Source organism: Tachypleus tridentatus, chromosome 12, assembly GCF_004210375.1.
Source record: "Tachypleus tridentatus isolate NWPU-2018 chromosome 12, ASM421037v1, whole genome shotgun sequence".
NCBI lineage: Eukaryota > Metazoa > Arthropoda > Merostomata > Xiphosura > Limulidae > Tachypleus > Tachypleus tridentatus.
In genome coordinates, this window is record NC_134836.1 from 91,641,230 (window position 1) to 91,660,426 (window position 19,197).

At 34.6% G+C, this 19,197-nt stretch overlaps 1 protein-coding gene across 9 annotated transcripts in view; it reads right to left on the bottom strand.

The window, feature by feature from the left end:
• The window catches only part of LOC143233988 (uncharacterized), an 86,228-nt gene extending 74,363 nt beyond the window's left edge, over positions 1–11,865 (bottom strand). For all 9 annotated transcript variants that reach the window (XM_076470953.1, XM_076470956.1, XM_076470960.1 and 6 more), the window contains exons 1-3: positions 11,759–11,865; positions 7,706–7,913; positions 1,589–1,897 (exon numbers count right to left, since the gene is read on the bottom strand). In XM_076470953.1, the coding sequence (XP_076327068.1) occupies positions 1,589–1,751 (163 nt within the window). In that variant the 5' untranslated portion in view covers positions 1,752–1,897; positions 7,706–7,913; positions 11,759–11,865. The remainder of the gene's footprint in view (positions 1–1,588; positions 1,898–7,705; positions 7,914–11,758) is intronic.
• Positions 11,866–19,197: the final 7,332 nt, after the last annotated feature.

The following is a 19,197-nucleotide window of genomic DNA, read 5'->3' on the forward strand; positions in this document are numbered from 1 at the left end:
TACTTTTAAATAAATAAAGTTATAATAATTAAGACTTTTCCTGGTAAAATGATCAAGTCTAAGTTAAGTATCGTAATAAAAATGGTTAAAAGAAAAATAAAGTGAAATAATGGGGTTCATTCACGTGAGTTGTTAACACTCCTATGAAAAGTGGGGCCTTATAGGCCCCAGAGCAACTTGAAAGGTTATTAATATTAGGGTAATAATTTGGTATTTAAATGAAATTGCCATTTAAATCCATTAATAAATGGATTAACGAGATTCCCACTGTCCCTATCTACTATCTAGCGAAACCACTGCCAGGGGAACGGGCTTGGAGAAATCAGGACAAGAAACGTCTTTTCGTAGGAGTGTTAAAACATATACAATATTTTCTCTTGCATTACTTTGATGTCCATTAAGGTTCTGTATGTTCCATGTTCCTTTAGTTCATAATACTATAATAGCCTCTATATGAATGTATTTTTAGTCTGCAGATAAAACATCAAATGTCCTTTAGAAAATAGTACCATACCTTGAAAGCTGATTTATTTATTTAACGAACCTAATAGTTTGCAGGGTAAATATGAAATGCCTAGAATCTGGATGTAATAAACAAATCAGCGAGGAAGCATAATACGGTTGATAAATTTTCTTACGTACACTTCTGGGAAGATAATGAAGCTGTTTGATTGGCTAATAACGTCAAGCATTCGCATAAAACTAACCTTTGTAGTGTTTTATCTCTTTTATACATAATGCGGTGTTTCACTGAAGACGAAATAACAATATTCACTCCTTCGCATTAAAATAAATCAAGGAATTTGATACATAACACTTACCACAATATTCTTTGATTTAACCATATTTCTTAAACGCTTATAATTTTGTTACGTGTTCATTGTTCATTTATATTTACGTATAAAGGCTTTCTGAAGGGTTTTATTTTTGGCAGTTTAAAATGTACCCAATGTTATTGGCTAGGTATAATCTATAGTGGTTCGACAAGAAAACATTACACCTCTCCGACCTATACTTACGTTTTTTTCTATAAAACCATTTCTTCGGATTACACTGAGAAACAAATCGAACGTTCCTGTAATAAATTCCTTTAAGAGACGATTCATTAAAAACCGTCATCACATCAAGATAAATTTATTGTTTTAATACAGAGATTCGAGAGCACAGAAGCGTTAGAGAAACGTGGTTTATTTTAAGCAAGAGAGAGAGAGAAAGAAACCAGTGTATGAATTAGAAGTTTTACACGGGAGACTTTGAAAGCTATAAGAGTAAATATTATGTAGATATTGGGTGATTAAATGTCTAATCAAATTAAGCAAAGTTACATATGTTATTCCAAGGTAATAATTTCATTGTCGAACATAGCCTATCAAAAATAATTTAAGATAGCTGTATTCAAATGTGACCTGTTTTAATATAATTAAATATATATATACATATATATCAAGTTATGAGTTATTGGAATGCCCATTTCTATGTTGAAAACGAATCCTGGAAAGAACTTTAAAAGTGCTGAAGTAATTTACTATTCAAATAGAGTTTAACCACAATAACATTGTGACAACTAGGGAGGAAAATTCACCCTTACCCAGGCTGTCGTAAACTACCGACTCCTTTTTTTTCTTCTTATAATGCAGCAAGGCAGGAAAACCACACCATCTCGCTCCAAACGCTAGACTGCTATCTCTGGTTACAGCTCTGGAACTGCCAGATCTGTCGCACTCAGCAGCACTCTCGCCACCAGGCGTCATACTACGCAGCTATAGGGGTCGCTTTAATGATGAGGGCAATGTAAACGAATTGAAGTAATGGCTACTGGGTCGAAGATACTGACTGTTAAGGCTCAGAAAATGCAGTATTAAAGTATGTTAGAATTAGAATTTCCAACAGTGGTAAACTGGAATGAAATATGAAAACGTTTATATTCAAAAACACATGTCGTAAGGAAACTTTATTTTGTTTTAAACACTGAATTATCAACAACACTTTCTAACCATTGATTGCTTATAATTATACTCTGTTGAACAAACGAAACTAATAACTTGTACAACTTTTAGATAAAGTTTAAAATCTTATTACTTTTGATTCCTCAATAATACAACCAAACCATTATACTTTACTTATACAAGAATAGGTTATAGAATATTATATATTCTTCTCGCTTTCAAACGTTTCTTACATGTTCTTACTTGACAGCTGGTAAACCCAAATACTACAATTGCCAAGAAAGAGAACTGATGTGTTACGACTTTAACGGAACGTAGTGGGGTAATTTCTAATTTTGTTCCTCTTATAGTGAGGCTATTAATTGGAACATATTTTAGGCTTCATTATGCTGGTTATGACTACGTGAGTATTGAGTTTGAATACTGACTTCAGGATATCATTTTAACTCATCGCTTTCAGTGATTTAGCTGTGACAACATGGTATATTTATTTTACCCTTTCTTTGCTTTGTAAAAACATATACAGGAACTAACGCCTTAAAACTGGCTGAAAACGATGAATGTTATCTTTAAAATAGTCTATGTTTTAGCCCGGCATGGCCAGGCGATTAAAGTACTCGACTCATAATCCGAGGGTCGCGGTTTCGAATCTCCGTCACACCAGACATGCTCACCCTGTCAGCCGTGGGAGCTTTATAATGTGTGGCGGTCAATCTCACTATTCGTTGGTAAAAGAGTAGCCCAAGAGTTGGCGGTGGGTGTTGATGACTAGCTGCCTTCCATCTAGTCTTACACTGCAAAATTAGGGACGGCTAGCGCAGATAGCCCTTGTGTAGCTTTGCGCGAAATTCAAAACAAACCTTTTAATATCCCTAGACGATAAATATTACCCTATAAGTATCCCTATACGGTAAACGTTATCCTTTAAGTAACCCTAGAAGATAAATGTTATCCTTCATGTACCCCTAGCTGCTCCTAATTTCTGCATTTTAAACAAGTAGACGTAGAAATTTGTTTATTTTACTTTGCAATTTCTGGCTGAGATAGATGTTTCTTCTTCTGATCTCAGTCAAAATAAAAGAGAAAGTTAGATAGCAGACTCTTTCTTTAATATTTAACTCTTTTTCTCTCTAGTAAAAATCGTAAATATTCATTTTTAAAGAGAAACATGTTATAATACTTGATTTAGCTGTGAAAGATGTCAACTGAGCTACCAATTGGTTACTTTTACCAAGTTGTTTTAAGATAATCTTATTTGCTAAATGTTTCAGTAACATATATACACTAACCCACAGAAAGAGTGTTCTTGTAAATCATAATCTAATTGAATATAATAATAAAGAATAGTTCTTATAATGTTTTACTCAAATAACAGCAACCTAAAACACTCTGTCAGAAGTACACAGAAAAAGTAAAGAACAGAAGTGTCCTAGCAAGAGTCTTATATCTCTGCCTATTCTGCATTATGCTCGATTTTCTGAGGTTTATTCGAATTTCGGTTAGCACTCTGTCACTTCAGAGGACGGAAACCTTCTATTATATATATTACAATCACTGTCAAAATTGTCCCAGAACAACAATTACAATACATTTTGTACCGCAGTACCTGCTACAAATCAGCAACAATTTTGTTCAATCTGTAACAGACATCCTTAATTAAATCCATCCTTCTCTATTTATAAGATGTTACAGTTGTAATAGAAATTATTAAATATAACAAATTAAAAATGAGCTTTATACTACACTAAAAAACAGGGTTAAGTTTTGTTTTCTATAATAATTCATTTCAATTCAAATCTTACTTATTCAAAAAAGTTAGAGGAACACTTATCTGTAATTAAATTTTTGTTGTTGTTTATCACCCACCTCCCCCTCAGTAGCTATGTTTGCGAACTTATTCTGTTAGAAACTTGGTTTCGATATTCGTAGTAGGCAAAGTACAGATATCCCATTGTGAAGTTTCGTGCTTAATAACAAACAACAACAATAATATATACATATATCTAGAGAGAACAGCCCAGCCACCTTGTACTCTTCTACGATGATACATTTAGTGGGTAGAGTTACAACCTAGGTAATATCCTTAAATTTCGCAGTTTTCTCAACACAGTCCATCTGTTATTCTTGCTAACTTTCAAAACAGCGATAAATTATCCTTCCTACTCATTTTGATAATTCCAAGGTAATCTACAGCTATCTTTATATTTAGAGCATGCTGTTAGCCATCTATTTTATATATTTTTAAACTTCACGTCTCACTACCGAATCAGTGTAAAATGTGTAGCAATATTCAGTGAAACCAGTCACATTCATTCAATTTAAAATGCTTTTAGCGCTACTTTTAAGGTTTACAATGAGTCGAAACTTGTTCCCAGTAATTACCAAGTTCTATCTGATTGCATCACTTCAATATTTAAGAACTTTGACAAAGACATGCCATATTGTCCAAAAGAAAAAACACTCAGAAGTTTTATTACTAGAACTGTAATATCTTGTCTCGGAAAATGCAGATTTAACACTAAACTTACAGCCTTAGCTTTGCCACTTATTCCTTACTCTTAGAAAACTCTTCTCAGAGTACACTGGTGTGTAAATACATTTTGTCGTTATGCTTGTATCACTAAACATTATAAAATATGAAATTTAACAATCCGATTTAAATTTATTTAAAACATAATATATATACATATATATATATATATAAAAGCAGAGATAAAGAGATATTTTTGTTCTTTTAAAACATAAGTTACTATTTGTATTTTGTAAAGTAAGTTGTTAAAGTATGGCTGAAATATTTTGCGTGCTTGTTTTCTTTCCAGGTTTGGTTTGTTTTGAATTTTGCGCAAAGCTACACGAGAGCTATCTGCACTGTCAAATTAGAGGAAAGGCAGCTAGTCATCACCCGCCACCACCAACTCTTGGGCTACTCTTTTACAAAGAAATAGTAAGATTGACCGCCACACATCATAACGCTCCCACGGCTGAAAGGGTGAGCATGTCTTGTGTGACAGACACTCGAACCCGCGACCCTCAGATTACGAGTCGAGTACCTTAACCACCTGGCCATGCGGGCATGGAGGCAGGTCCAAAGTATACTCTTCAACCACTCTGTCAACATTTAGTTTGTACACTAGAAAACCAAGTCTACTTTAACTTTTATTTTAAAAGTGTCATAGTATATAAGCTTGTGCCAGTTTTAGCATATAATCTTATTTTATCTTAAATTTACGTATGACAAATTAAAGTATTCATAAAAAAGCAAACGAATAAAGTTTTATATTTAGTGTTTTTGTTTTGCATTATTTTCAAACAATAAAGTTTTATATTTAGTGTTTTTGTTTTGTTTTATTATAAAACAATATTTTTTTTGTTTTATTTTAAAACAACAGTCTTATATTTAGTGTTTTTGTTTTACTTTATTTTCAAACAATAAAATGTTATATTCAGTGTTTTTGTTTTGTTTTGTGTTCAAACAATAAAGTTTTATATTTAGTGTTTTAATTTGTTTCATTTTCAAACGAACGACAGAAGTAAAACTGTATGTTTATTTGAACAATACTACTTAGTCAATGAATATGGTTAATTGACTGGTTTTATTGGTAATGTTTATTTATATAACTGAAACAGCTTGTGATATTTGGCAAAAAAAGACTAGTAAGTGTATATCCCTAAAGATCGATTCAGTTTCTGCAGTTATATATGGTTAATCAATGTAATAGTAATCGCTATGTCTTCGTGTGGTGGGTTCACTAAATAAAGGACGCTGATGTCCACAGAGGTCATTAAGATATAACATGAGATTCAAAACACCTATTTTTGTGTAAATTCATAACTTTCTGTTCAACGTAATATATCAAAATCATTTCCCATTACCATTCATCAAGACAAAATCTAATCTAATTACAACTGTGGAATATTATACAACTAGAACTAATATTACACCGAAATGTCATCATTTTACACTTGAGAAGCGTACGATTCGTACATTCCCGCATACTGATACGTTCACACATTGAAAATAAACAACAATTAAAGCGGTATTGCATTGAGCATATCGCTTACCATTGGATGTCCATAAACAGGTCTGCCATTAGAATATTGAATCAGTAGAATGATATCGAGGCTTGTGATTTTCAAGAAAAAGAATCTAAACAATTAGCTTTGTATCTACGAGGTACATATATCACAATTATAAGCCATTCCATTCAACGTAATCTCCCCAAGCTGATACCCACTTGTTTCAATGTTCCTGCCATTTTCGGAAACAATGCTGGAAGTCTTCTACTGTTATGCGACTAAGTTCTGCTTTCACATTATCATGAATGATTGGAATGTCATCAAATCTTTTTTTTTCTTTAAACTTAATTTTTATTTTTAAGAACAGAAAAAAATCACACAGGGCAAGATTGGGAGAATACAGGGCGTGTAGTATCACAGGGTGTGTGGTATCACAGGAATATGGTATCATAACAGTGTTTTCTTCTGGCGAAAATTCTTGAACACACACAGCAGTGGGTGAACGCGCATCTTCATGATTAAGAAACCAGTGACCATTCTCCCACAGCCGGTGGCGGTTTCTTTTAACTTTCTCCATCAAACAAATTAAGACCTCTTTATAAAATGCCTGGTTAACTGTCTTTCACCTTAGCAACCTTTTCATCAGTGTACGATGTCGACGGTCGCTCAGAACGTGGGTCATCCTTGACCGATTCGCGGACGTCTTTGAAGCGTTTTATCTACTGATAAACGACAGCCTTACTCAAGCAATCATGATCAAAGGCATTTCTTAACATTTCGAGAATTTCTGTTCCTCCTTTACCATTTTTTACACAAAACTTAATGCAAACATGTTGCTTTTCTTTCCTGTCCATTTTTATTACCACAGGGACGAGAGATACATCTGTCTTTGAAAAGGTTTTAGCAACACGGGTATAAGGTCTAGAGAAATGACTTGTTCATGAGGTAGATCACTATTTGTACCTTGTTCACACCTCAGTGAAGCTCACTGCCTCTGTACTGGCACCTGTAACAGAAGAAGTCTCAGAACGTTTTGATCAGAGCTCGTATATTTTAAGGGCTTGGCACTGATGGTATTTCCACTTGATTTCCTGGAGAGCTTATTAACTATGAGCAATGAGTGATCTTAACGATTCCTAACCACTTTGCGGTACAGATAACGAACGGCCTTTACGTGTTGTAATTAATTTTTATAGTACCTTATCTAAAGCAAAGCTTTGTTGTTTGATATCATGTTCACTATGGACCTAGATAAGTCAAAATAAGGGCGACACTCCTCTCTCTCTCACACTTTTTCCCTAATTTTTAATAGTTTAATAACTCTAACATCCTTCATAAATACCACTCCCTCTATCAACAGCTGTACTGTTACACAGTCACACGAAAATAATAACAATATTCATGTAATCATTTTAACTGAAGTCAATAAATAATCAAACCTGAAGATTAAATTTCAGTATACAAAGTTTATGTCAATTTAACAGAATACTAACATATTTGCACGGTTAGGTTAAACATGTACATAGTAAATTGCATAGAACTATCTATAGCTGCATGTATAATTTTCCAGACTGTATCAAACATCCCCCATTCTTTAATTGTGATGGTCTTATAATGTTAACATGATGAGAGAAATTTACATATACATATAACAAGGTAATTGTTGTCATAACCTGAAATGCAAAATCATCTATACTCAATCATAACCTAAAATGGCCAGATGGTTATTTCGTTTGACTTACCATCCGAGGGACATGAGTTCGAATCTCCGTCCCACCAAACATGTTCACACTTTCAGCGGAGGGGCGTTATAATGTGACGAACATTTGTGAATTTGCCTTGAGTTGACTATATAAGGGCTAAATATGTCGCCAGTTTCTGCTGTTTACAGTTGCTGCTACTAACCACCGTACTGGAATTTGGAAATCATTCTTACAAATTAGTTGAATTCTGAAAGGGAGAAAAAGAAATTGTATTATCCCTGTGAGTAAGCTGTTATATTGTACATAACAGGAAACAAACTGAAACAATTATAGTTTAACCACACAGTATATATATATATATATATCTATATGCATCTTAAAAAAAGTCATTTAAAACTTCACACTACTTTAAGCGGATGTACACTTTGAACCGCATATAAAAGCACGACAGTCAGAGTAAACTTAATATACTGATATGATTCAATGTCGTGTTAATTAGTGCCTCTACCATATTGGGGACAGGAATGCTAACTTCAAGAGGTAAGTTTTATCCCACTTACCCCCAAATGGTACTACATTATTTTCCTTATTTTTTTATTTTACTTTATTTATTTACTTTTCATCTTTTTATGTTTATCTTTTTCTTATTCTTATTTTAACTTGAGAGAGCAGTCACTGCAGGCAGTGAAGGGTGACATAGATGCGGGACGTTGTGGGCTTGAGCACCCACAACTCGCTCTCCTAATTTCTAATCTTCTTATGTGAGAGTAGCGAATTGGAGGTTAATACTGATAGACGGTGCATCCCCACCGCAATGTGGGTCCTACTTCTTTAGTCACCTCCAAAACCTAGGATACATTTTATAATCCCACATTGTAGCTTGTATCCTGGTATCTTTTAAAAATATGTAGCGTATTTTGTTTAATTTTAATGGGTGGAAGATTTTTTAATGTTGTGTTTCACACAGAGTTATTAAATTAGAGATTGGAACCCTGCAATTGATTATTGGCAAGAATACGTTCACACAGTTTAGTTACACTGATTTATTGTATTCGTTTTATTAAGCGGTAAGAAGATAAACTTTCTTGTCTTTTGTCTTATCGCGTTTACTATCTCATAATCAAGAGTATGCAATCTATCTTTTCTTTGTTTGAAACGTGTATATTGCAGAGAATACAAGGTAAGGCCGAATATTTTGACAGTTTCACAAAACAAAATAAAGTATAACATCGTTTCCATGCGAACTTTTCTCTACGTTAAAATACCTTTATTACCTTCATTTGCGTGCTTTCAGTCACTTCACAATAAAAGTATTTTAACATAGAGATAAGTCCGTGTAATTTAATTCTACATATTAATGTACATACGTAATGAGTCTTAAAATACAATATTATTTCTGTATTATTGACGAATGTCTTTTGGGAATAATAAAGTGCATGCGCATTATTTCAGAAGATCTTCTAACTTTTAGTGGTATTTTAAACCAGTTATTTCAGACAACGATATTAATAAAAATCTGTTTCAAATAAAAGTCGTATAAAACTAGGGTACAAATCACAAACTAGGAAAAATATGTTCAGTGTAAGTAAAACGGGTAGGCGTCACCGGAAATAGACCTTACAGATATGGATATATTATTATCATGGAATATAAATTGCTGACATCAGGAGATTGATTTTTACTTATTACGTCCAAAGGTCCTGCAGTGGCAACTTTCTATGATTTTATTTTTATAGTTATATTTCATTAGATGAAACCATTTAAAATTCTAGTTTGTATTTTCGCAATAATATCTGAAGATATGTAAACTTTCATCGTAATAAATTTTGGGTCGAAAGATTCTCTTTCGTAACCATAATTTATGGATGGTTTGCTCAGTACTAGCTTGGTTAGGATCTAAACAAATACGTGTCTTACTGTGTTATATGTCACCCTTCAAACAATGCTATTTTTACCTCAGTTTTATTATTCTGTCCATTTGTGCGACTTTTTTGTTTCGGGGTTTGTTGGCCAAAATTGTTTCGTAAAGAAAAAATACTATTCGAAAACAAAATCTATAAACATGTTAAACTTCAGAAGATTTCGTATGGTGTAGTAAACTTAATCTTCAAAGCTAGAACAGTGATCTTTACTCTGATGTAGTATATGTCTAAACTTTTTGAAAGTTTCAGTTTATGTGATGTTTATTAGCAATTTATAACTACGCCTTCTCCTCAGTGAGAATGTATCATACTATCACAGTTCAAAACTACCGTACATATCACACCAGGAAAACTATTGCTTGAATTACCATTATGACAAAGTAGGTTGAGTTGAAATAAAGTGTGAGGCAAAATCAATAGAACAATGCGAGGCAGAATTGCTCTAGTTGAAATTATTTTGGTATTTAAATCCACAAAGATTTCCTTTATTGTAAGGAATCGCAAGTTTATATTCCAACTAACAGACTCACACAAAACATCGTCACGAGTAGCTTTACAACTTAATTTTGAAAACGTTTTCTCAAACCGTGAGTCCCTGTACTAAATTAGTAATTGTTAGTCACCGTTGACACCGAAAAACCAAAATTTAAATGTTAAAAGTTAAACTTGTCTTCCATCAGATTACTTTACTGGCTAGCTACATCAAAGCTGACAGACTGGGTAACGTGAAACACTGTTGATAGTTAAGTACTTTTGTAAATCCAAGATGCGAGTGTAAATATGGCTTTTGACAGCATACTGCTACACGACGTATTTTAATGTCTTGTTTCCCTACTTCTGTTGCCCAGGCAACGCCGATAGCGATATGTATCCCTGCTGAGCTTATTTCCCTGCATTTTATCCCTCCCGTTGAGCGGGACAGCCATATGTGCTCAGAGAGAAAGATCAGCAGGCTTCCGCGTTTGCCATCATAGCCCTCGGCACGAGATTGAGCAGTGGGCCCATAAAAACCAAGCATATCTCGAGAAATGAAGGTCTCCTCATAGAGGCGGAGCAAGAAACCTTTTATCTGCAGCGCCTCGCAAGATATAAGGACGAATTTTGTCAATTTTGCTCCTCTAACGGCAAGAAACGAACAAGCAATACGAACACAGGATCTTGCGAGGAAGTAGATTTCCTTTCCTTGTCACAAACTCCAGAAACCATCACTGTGAACGACTCTTCGATTTAGCAATTCACTTTGTTCAGGATAACTATATGAAAAAAAAACTATATGAAAAAAAAGTTTTCTTCCTTAAGCAATTCGCAGCAATTTTGCAAAATAGTGAAAAAATGCAATGTTCAACTATTTTGTTCCTATTACGTGAACAATTAACTCTGTAACAGACTCGTGACACGACGTGCGATAGGAACGGAACTGACTGAGAAAAGTTTAATCGTAAGGAGAATCAGTTGTTCCGCTAATCATTATTAAAGAACCACCTAATTAAAGAGATATCGGGGGGCTGTTATCCTTTTATTTTTTCCTCCGTTAGGATAACTGTCTTCGGTAAAATTTTGGCGTTCGATCAAGGAATGAAAGAAAATAACCACTAGTGACTTTTCGAACATAATTCTGCTACTTTTTCATAACCTTATGCTATTCTTGTTTTCACTTTATCAATCCGTATGACTTAAATAATACCACCAAACGTAGACTTCGTAAAAATTACTGAAGCCTTTATGAAAAATTTGATTCTCATCTGAACATAAGTGAGCACAAAGAATCATACACTGGGTTTGTTTGTTTGTTTGTTTTGAATTTCGCGCAAAGCTACACGAGAGCTATCTGCGCTAGCCGTACCTAATTTAGCAGTGTAAGACTAGAGAGAAAGCAGCTAGTCATCACCACCTACCGCCAACTCTTGGGCTACTCTTTTACGAACTACTCTGTCTTTATTAAAATTAAATGAACATATGTCCAGTATCCCAGTACAATCAAATGACCATGCGTATGATGTTCACATTAGATGTTCGTATTTAAGTATATTCTGATCAACGTACATTATGGCTGTGATAAATTTCACATTGTATTATGTAACAAGAGAGCACACGTTATGTTATTTGCCTAATAAATGCAGATGAAACATTTGATGGATTTGCAATAATTTCTATCCCTGAAAAAACCTACCTTGCGAACGGTCCACCCCTGGGACGGCGGTAAATCTTCGGATTTATAACGCTAAAATCAGGAGTTCGATTCCCTTCGGTGGACAGAGCAGATAGTCCGATGTGGCTATAAGAAAAACAAACACATTGTGAATGAGTTGCTATGCAGTTTAATTTAAATAAACATACATAATATTTTTCCGACATTACGCATGCTATTAACAAGAGCAAGTTTCTCTATACCAATTTTGTTACCCCTTCCAGTCGCTCAGCGGTTTGTCTGAGAGCTTATACTACCCGTAGGTGGTAAACCACAGATATCCGATTTTGCAGCTTTGTACTTCAATATAAATAATCAGTTTGACTTTAAGAAAATATTGTCATAATATCAGGGTAATATCATTTAAAGGACTGAATATGGCGTTAGCAAGATAAAATTACAAAATTGAAAGTAAACTTTTGGTATGGTAGAAAAATGCAAAAGACAAAAATATACATTCACTTGTATGCTATTGTAAACCAATGCAAAATTTCTAGCATCAACAAAATCTTATCACGTGTTGTCAAAATAAACATATGTAGTAAATAAAAATATATAGTATGTAGTTGGTTGACCCTGGAAGGGTAAAGGTTAATTACTATGAATGGTAGGATGATCTCCGACTTAATACTATTATATTTGAATGTTTTGTTGAATATTTATTTGTTTCAACTTCTTCGATCACGTTAACATCTTCGAATTCTCGTAAGGACAGAATTACTCGGTTTTTCTCAATATATTAGGAATGATTCACTTATTAACTTCAACTATGCATTGCTAAAATTTGTCGAACGACTGCCGTGCCATCTATTACTCTAGTCTCTACTTGGAATATTCTTGAATAATTGGTTCTAAAATGTAACGAATAACTCAATATTTACAAGTTAAAAATGGGACAGTATTAAAAGCATAGTTGTGCATTGGCTTGTCTCTTCAAAAAATTGTGGATAAAACTAATACGTAAAGGACAGCTATCAATGATTTCTGATTGATAGACAACCTGGAAAACAGCTAATCAACGGCACCCACCACCAACTCCTGTCTGACCCAATAGAAAGAATTGACCGTCGTTTTTGAAGTGTGCCCACGGCTCTAAAGTGCGGAGCGTGTTTTCGCGGCACCGTGCTGCGATCCTTGAATCCTGGGATTCCCAGCCCTGGCAAATTATTATCAGATCTATTCCTCACACACACACACACACAAGTAGTACAAGAATGAATCAGTTACTTGTTTAATAACCTGTTTTATGTCATATTAGTAACCTGTTTGTGTACCAATAAAAACAAGAACTCATTCTTTACTCAATATTTAAGTCAAGTGTCGTGTTTTATTAACTGTTTAATAAATGTTGAAATAATCAGAAAGTTCGACTTTCCCCCCCCCCCTACAAATTAAAGTAATAGTAGTCTAGAGATTTGTAAAATGTTTTAAATTATACGGATAAGTTCAACCCAACATTTTGTCGGTGACGATTGCTAGTCGTATCTGTTACGGTAGCTTATCAGAAAGTATCAGTTACAAACGTATTCTCCAGAAACGTAAAGAGTAGAGAGAAGTTTGATTTGAATTTCGCACAAAGTTACATAAGGGCTATCTGCGCTAGCCGTCACTAATTTAGCAGTGTAAAACTAGGGGGACGGCAGTTAGTCACCACCACCCACTGCCAACTCTTGGGTTACTCTTTTACCAATGAATAGTGGGATTCACGGTGGCAAAAAGGGCGAGGATGTTTGGCGCGACGGTGACTCAAACCCGCGACCCCGGGATTATGAGTCGAGTGCCATAATCACGTGGCCATGTTGGGCCCAGGACAGTTGAAATGTGAAGAATCACACTTTGTGAGTTCACTTAAAACTGAACAGTTATAAATAATTTGCCGAACAAATTTGATAAACAGCAATTATGGTTAGCTGGTTCCTTTTTGCTTGCATCTTTCTAAAAAGCTGAAATAAGTTTCGTTTTTACACGAGAACGGCGATAAATCATATCATGACGTATATCACGTAATTCAGACGACAACCGAAAATATTAGAACACCTGAGAAGAACGAACTTTGTAACTCCGTGTTTTATCTCGACCATACCGGTCAGGTAGAGCTAAATATGTGATATAAACAAAATAACAGTCTGTCGTCACCAGATATCTTTCGGTTGGAAAGATAACCAGCAGGATGTACTGCATAATAATCTAGTTTCCATGGAAATACTGTGGACAAGAAACTGAATTGTCTCAGTATCTTCAGTGAAATCACTTTATAACGTTAAAAACTTTTAGTTTTACACTTAAAAGTTTTTATGCTCCCTAGCGAATTTTAAGGATGTGAAATTTTATCGGACATATATGAGCAAGAGAACCAAGTGTTTGTATAGTCAAGTGGTTATTAAAATTTATACGAACATAGCGAAATGTGCTTTTTTTTTGTCTTTAAAATGTGAAACGACGCTCATAATTTTTCAGTAGATTATTAATTTCGCAGAATGTAAGCAATCAAATAGATATGTACGATTTTGTTTTTTAGTTTATAAAAGGCATTATTTAAAACATACACACATAAATAACCTCATGATTATCCCTAACCAATACAGGAAAGTTATAATTATCACAGTACTTTCCAAGTTTCATCCGTGGCAACTAACCCTATATAAATATTTAAAAGGGTGCAATAAAAACTTACTCAACATCTATTCACGATTCTGTAGGTTACCTTGGCAACTGGTTTTGTAGCTTTGCCGTTCCAACTTTCAACCTGATTCTGTCTAATGATTGTTCGTGACAACGTTTCTGGATTTGTGCTCAGTCCAGCTTCCTGTAGAAGGCCAAATGATACGTGTCCAGGTACTTGACTGAGTGTTCTCATATTGTACTAAATAAAATTATTATTTGACTATTCTGTATTATACGCCTGTAATGTTACTTGGTACCGAGTCAGGCTATGACTACACATAATAAGTATATAACATGATGATAGAAGTTACACATTGGTTTAAGCACCCAAATCTCATATTCTTGTTGATTTGATATTTTAAGGCTGTTGGGCCTTCACTATTTTTTCGAAATATTTTTGTTATTACTGTTTGTTTGTGTGTTTTTTTTTTAATTTCGCGCAAAGCTACACGAGGGCTATCTGCACTAACCGTCCCTAATACAGCAGTGTCAGACTAGCTGGAAGGCAGCTATTCACCAACACCTACCTCCAATTCTTGGGCTATTCTTTTACCAATGAATAGTGGGGTTGACCGTCACATTATAATGCCACCACAACTAAAAGGTAGCGGTGATTCGAATTCGCCACCCTCGGAATACGCGTCGAGCGCCTTAACCACCTGCCCATGCCGGGCCACTGTTATTACCAACCGAGCTATCTTTATTTAGGGTTTTTACTTTTGTTAGTTTTTGGTAACTGACAAAAGTCTAGTAATTATTAGTTTCTGTTCCGGGGGTGGTGTTAAATGCATGTACATATGTTACTGTGTATATGTAAAGGAAGGAAAAACTCAAATATGTATGTTCTAGACAGTACTTAGAACATTGAATACATTTAAACATTTCAATAGAAAATAGGCTAAAGGGCGAATATAAAGAACAGAATCGATATTAGGGGCTTTGATTATCTATACTTAAACATTCTATTGAAAATATACATTGCTACAGAACTCCTATAACCGCCTAATCTGAATAAAGCCTTATTGTACACGCAACCAAGTGCGCAGTCGTCATGATAATAAGACATAATAGACACTGATCCTACATTATTAATGGTAACAGTAATGGTGTAGCGTTTGGTACACGCCGCCGCTGTACTGTCAGTAGAATTATAATTGCAGCAAACAGATGAATTTCCAATAATTATGTAACTTACTTTTAATTAACCTTTTTCTAATTGATTTACAATAAACTTGAAATCGCAAAAAAGAAAAAGAAAGAAAGTATTGTTCCATATCCCCAAGTGGATAGCAGTACGTCTGCGTACTTGCAATGTTAAAAATCGGGTTTCGACACCCGTGATGGGAAGAGCACAGAGAACCTATTGTGTAGTTTTGTGCTTCAGTTAAAACAAAGTACAAGACACCTATAACATTAAAAAAAATTATAAACACTGAAACACATGTACATGGCCCAGCATGATCAGGTGGTTAAAGCACTTGACTCGTAATCTGAGGGTCGCGGATTCGAATCCCCGTCGTACCAAACATGCTCGACCTTTCAACCATAAGAACGCTATAATGTTTCGATCAATCCCCCTTTTCGTTGGTAAAAGAGTAGAACAGGAGTTGGCGGTGGATGGTGATAAGTAGCTGCCTTTCCTCTAGTCTTAAATCGCTAAAATAGGGACAGCTAGCGCAGATAGCCCTCGTGTAGGTTTGCGCAAAATTCAAGACAAACCAAACCAAACAAACGTATATATTACTAGGACAATTACCACATTACGATGATACTTGGAAGAAACATTTACTTTGTGATACAATAAAACTATTCAATATTCTTTGTAACTTTTACCGTGTTTGTCTAATTCATATCATCTTAACATGGATATTTAAATCCCAAGACAACAATTACGAAAAAAAAATAACGGAAAATTTCCATTTTATAGCCTAGGGCGTTTTCTTAGCGCGAGGTTTACTGTTTGAGAGACATCCACGTGACTTAATAGGTTCTCGTTTGAAACCATCTTCTTTTGTCATGTACTTATAATAGGCTCTTACCGAGTGCACGATTTCAGGTAGAACCAGGTATACTCGTTAGTACGACCAAACACAATTTCTAATTATACCCGAATTTGCCACGACAGGTTGATAACATATCTCATGATATGAAAACATAAATGTATGTAAGATCAGTTATAGAAGACATGTACTAACATTGAACAAAAAACTCAATTTTTGTTTCCTGAAATTTCGCAAACTAGTTTGTCAAATACTATGAGCAAGTTACAACATGTTTTTAATGCGTATAGCACTGTTATAACAGTATGTATTTCAAAGTGTAAAATAGTTAATTAAAGTAACACTGGAAAATAAAGATAAGTAGTGACCACCATCATACTTTTCTAATCGAAGACAAGCAGGTGTTTATAAGATACTGTGGAATTGTTTATGGTTGCTTCCATTTTATATAACATCTACTATCATTACGTGTGTTCATTACTCTGGAACTAATTAGGCTTAGAGGAAGTAATAGCAAAGCTCGAACTGTGTATCTGTTGTTATCAGAACGCAATACTGGAAGTTTCAATCGTCTATTATAAAATATAATAAAGCTCAGTTTACATCTGTTTACCTTTGTCTGTGATTTCTCTGAAGGTTCAGCAATTTATTATTAATTTTCTGTTTAGATTATTTTATGGCTTATGAAAGTTATAGCTCATGTTGTGCTCGTATATATTTCTTTAATCATAAGAATATGATTTTTTAAATTCTTCTTATCCATGTGTTTGATTCAGAGTGTATGTTTTATATAACTTGCACAAATGAGTACCTACTGTGAGTAATAATGTACTGTGCTAAATAAACGAATCAAAGAACACAGGGGTAGATTTGGGTGAATTTTGAAACCTTTTACTGATTCGTCTGTTTCTTTTAAATAAGAAATAAAATATTGTTCATGTGACTTGGTATTCAATTTAAAGCTACTTACCATTATTTTTTCCTTCCAGCCACAACCACCTTCTATAGAGTATTCTTTGATATTGCATCAGCTCATGTGTTACTCTGTCACTAAGCCTAACTATCTCCTTTGATAATGTCTTATTTCATTGTTTACATTAATGTTAACGATGCTGCCGTCATCATGTAATACGTTGTCGGAAAAAATAAAACAATGTTGACAGTTATTTAATTAGAAACGCAAATCCTACAAAAGCACTCAACAACTCATAGCTGTAAGATCATTTATCAATACATTGTTGAGAAGATAATAAACTAAATTAGAGTGAAAAGATTATACAGTAATTTTAATAATAAATTTCGCAATATTTTATGTCGACTAAGTCAATACATACTTCCGTCGTTTAGATAAATAAATAAATATACACAGCTATATGTATATATAGATGCGTGTGCTATATACGAATATTTCAGCACGAAAGTATCTTATAGAGATTTTCTTGTGTGTACAAATATGGTTATTTATATATCTGGGTGTCAGTTGATGTTTGGAATCTCGGAACTGAATAATTAAACAGAATATAATCCGTTCACTGCTATGAAAATGTTTAAAAATACGCTAATTTGTAACGTTAAAAGGCTGGAAAAAATACTTTTTCCATAAAACTCGGTGATAATGAAAACCATAGCCGTGTACATAACGAAATCATAAAAAATATAACATGAGCGGAAAATTTCTATAAACAGAATCCCTGCTATTATTTTTACTGTTGGGAAGGTGTTTGTTACAAGCTTAAATTCTTTTACAGAAGGGGACATCTACGAATCAACTTAAAGTGAACTGTTTTCTTTCTTTTAATGCAAGCCAAAAGTGAAGAAAAGCTCCACGAGAGAGCTAGCGGTTCCTAATTTAACAGTGTAAGACTAGAAAGAAGGCATCACTCACCGCCAACTCTTGGGCTATTCTTTCAACAACGAATTACATGTGTGGTGTGACGGGCCATCGCACCTGCGACCCTTCGAGTGTCCTAACCACCTGGCCATGCTGGGTCTTGCGCATAAGTGTATCACTGTGGTGAGGTAATCCCCCTAAATTTCCTTCCGACTTTATAAAAATTGTAATAAAAAGAATAAGGAAAATTATTTACAGATTAAATAACTTCCAAGAACAAGAAATAGAATTTTTCATGCAAATTTAATGTTGAACGTAAAGAAAAATGCTATTAGAACGTTTTAGTATACTCTATGATGGTGTGAAGATAAACACTTATTATGAATAAAGTCAACAGAGAACAAAGTACTAAAGCTGTTTATTTGTTTTTGAACTTTGCGCAAAGCTACACGAGGGCTATCTGCGCTAGCCGTCCCTAATTTAGCAGTGTAAGACTATAGAGAAGGCAGTTAGTCATCACCACCCACCACCAACTCTTGGGCTACTATTTTACCAACGAATAGTGGGATTAATCGTAACATTATAACGCTCCAAGGCTGAAAGGGCGTGTTTGGTGTGACGGTTTGTTTGTTTGTTTTGAATTTCGCACAAAGCAACACGAGAGCTATCTGCGCTAGACGTCCCTAATTTTGCACTGTAAGAGTAGAGGGAAGGCAGTTAGTCATCACCACCCACCGCCAACTCTTGGGCTACTATTTTACCAACGAATAGTTGGATTGACCGTCACATTATAACGCCCCCAGGGCTGAAAGGGCGAACATGTTTGGTACGACAGAGATTCGAAGACACGGCCCTCAGATTATGAGTCGAGCACCCAGTGTCAGTCGTGAAGGTTTGGGGTATATGGAGCAGAGAGTGTTTAGTGA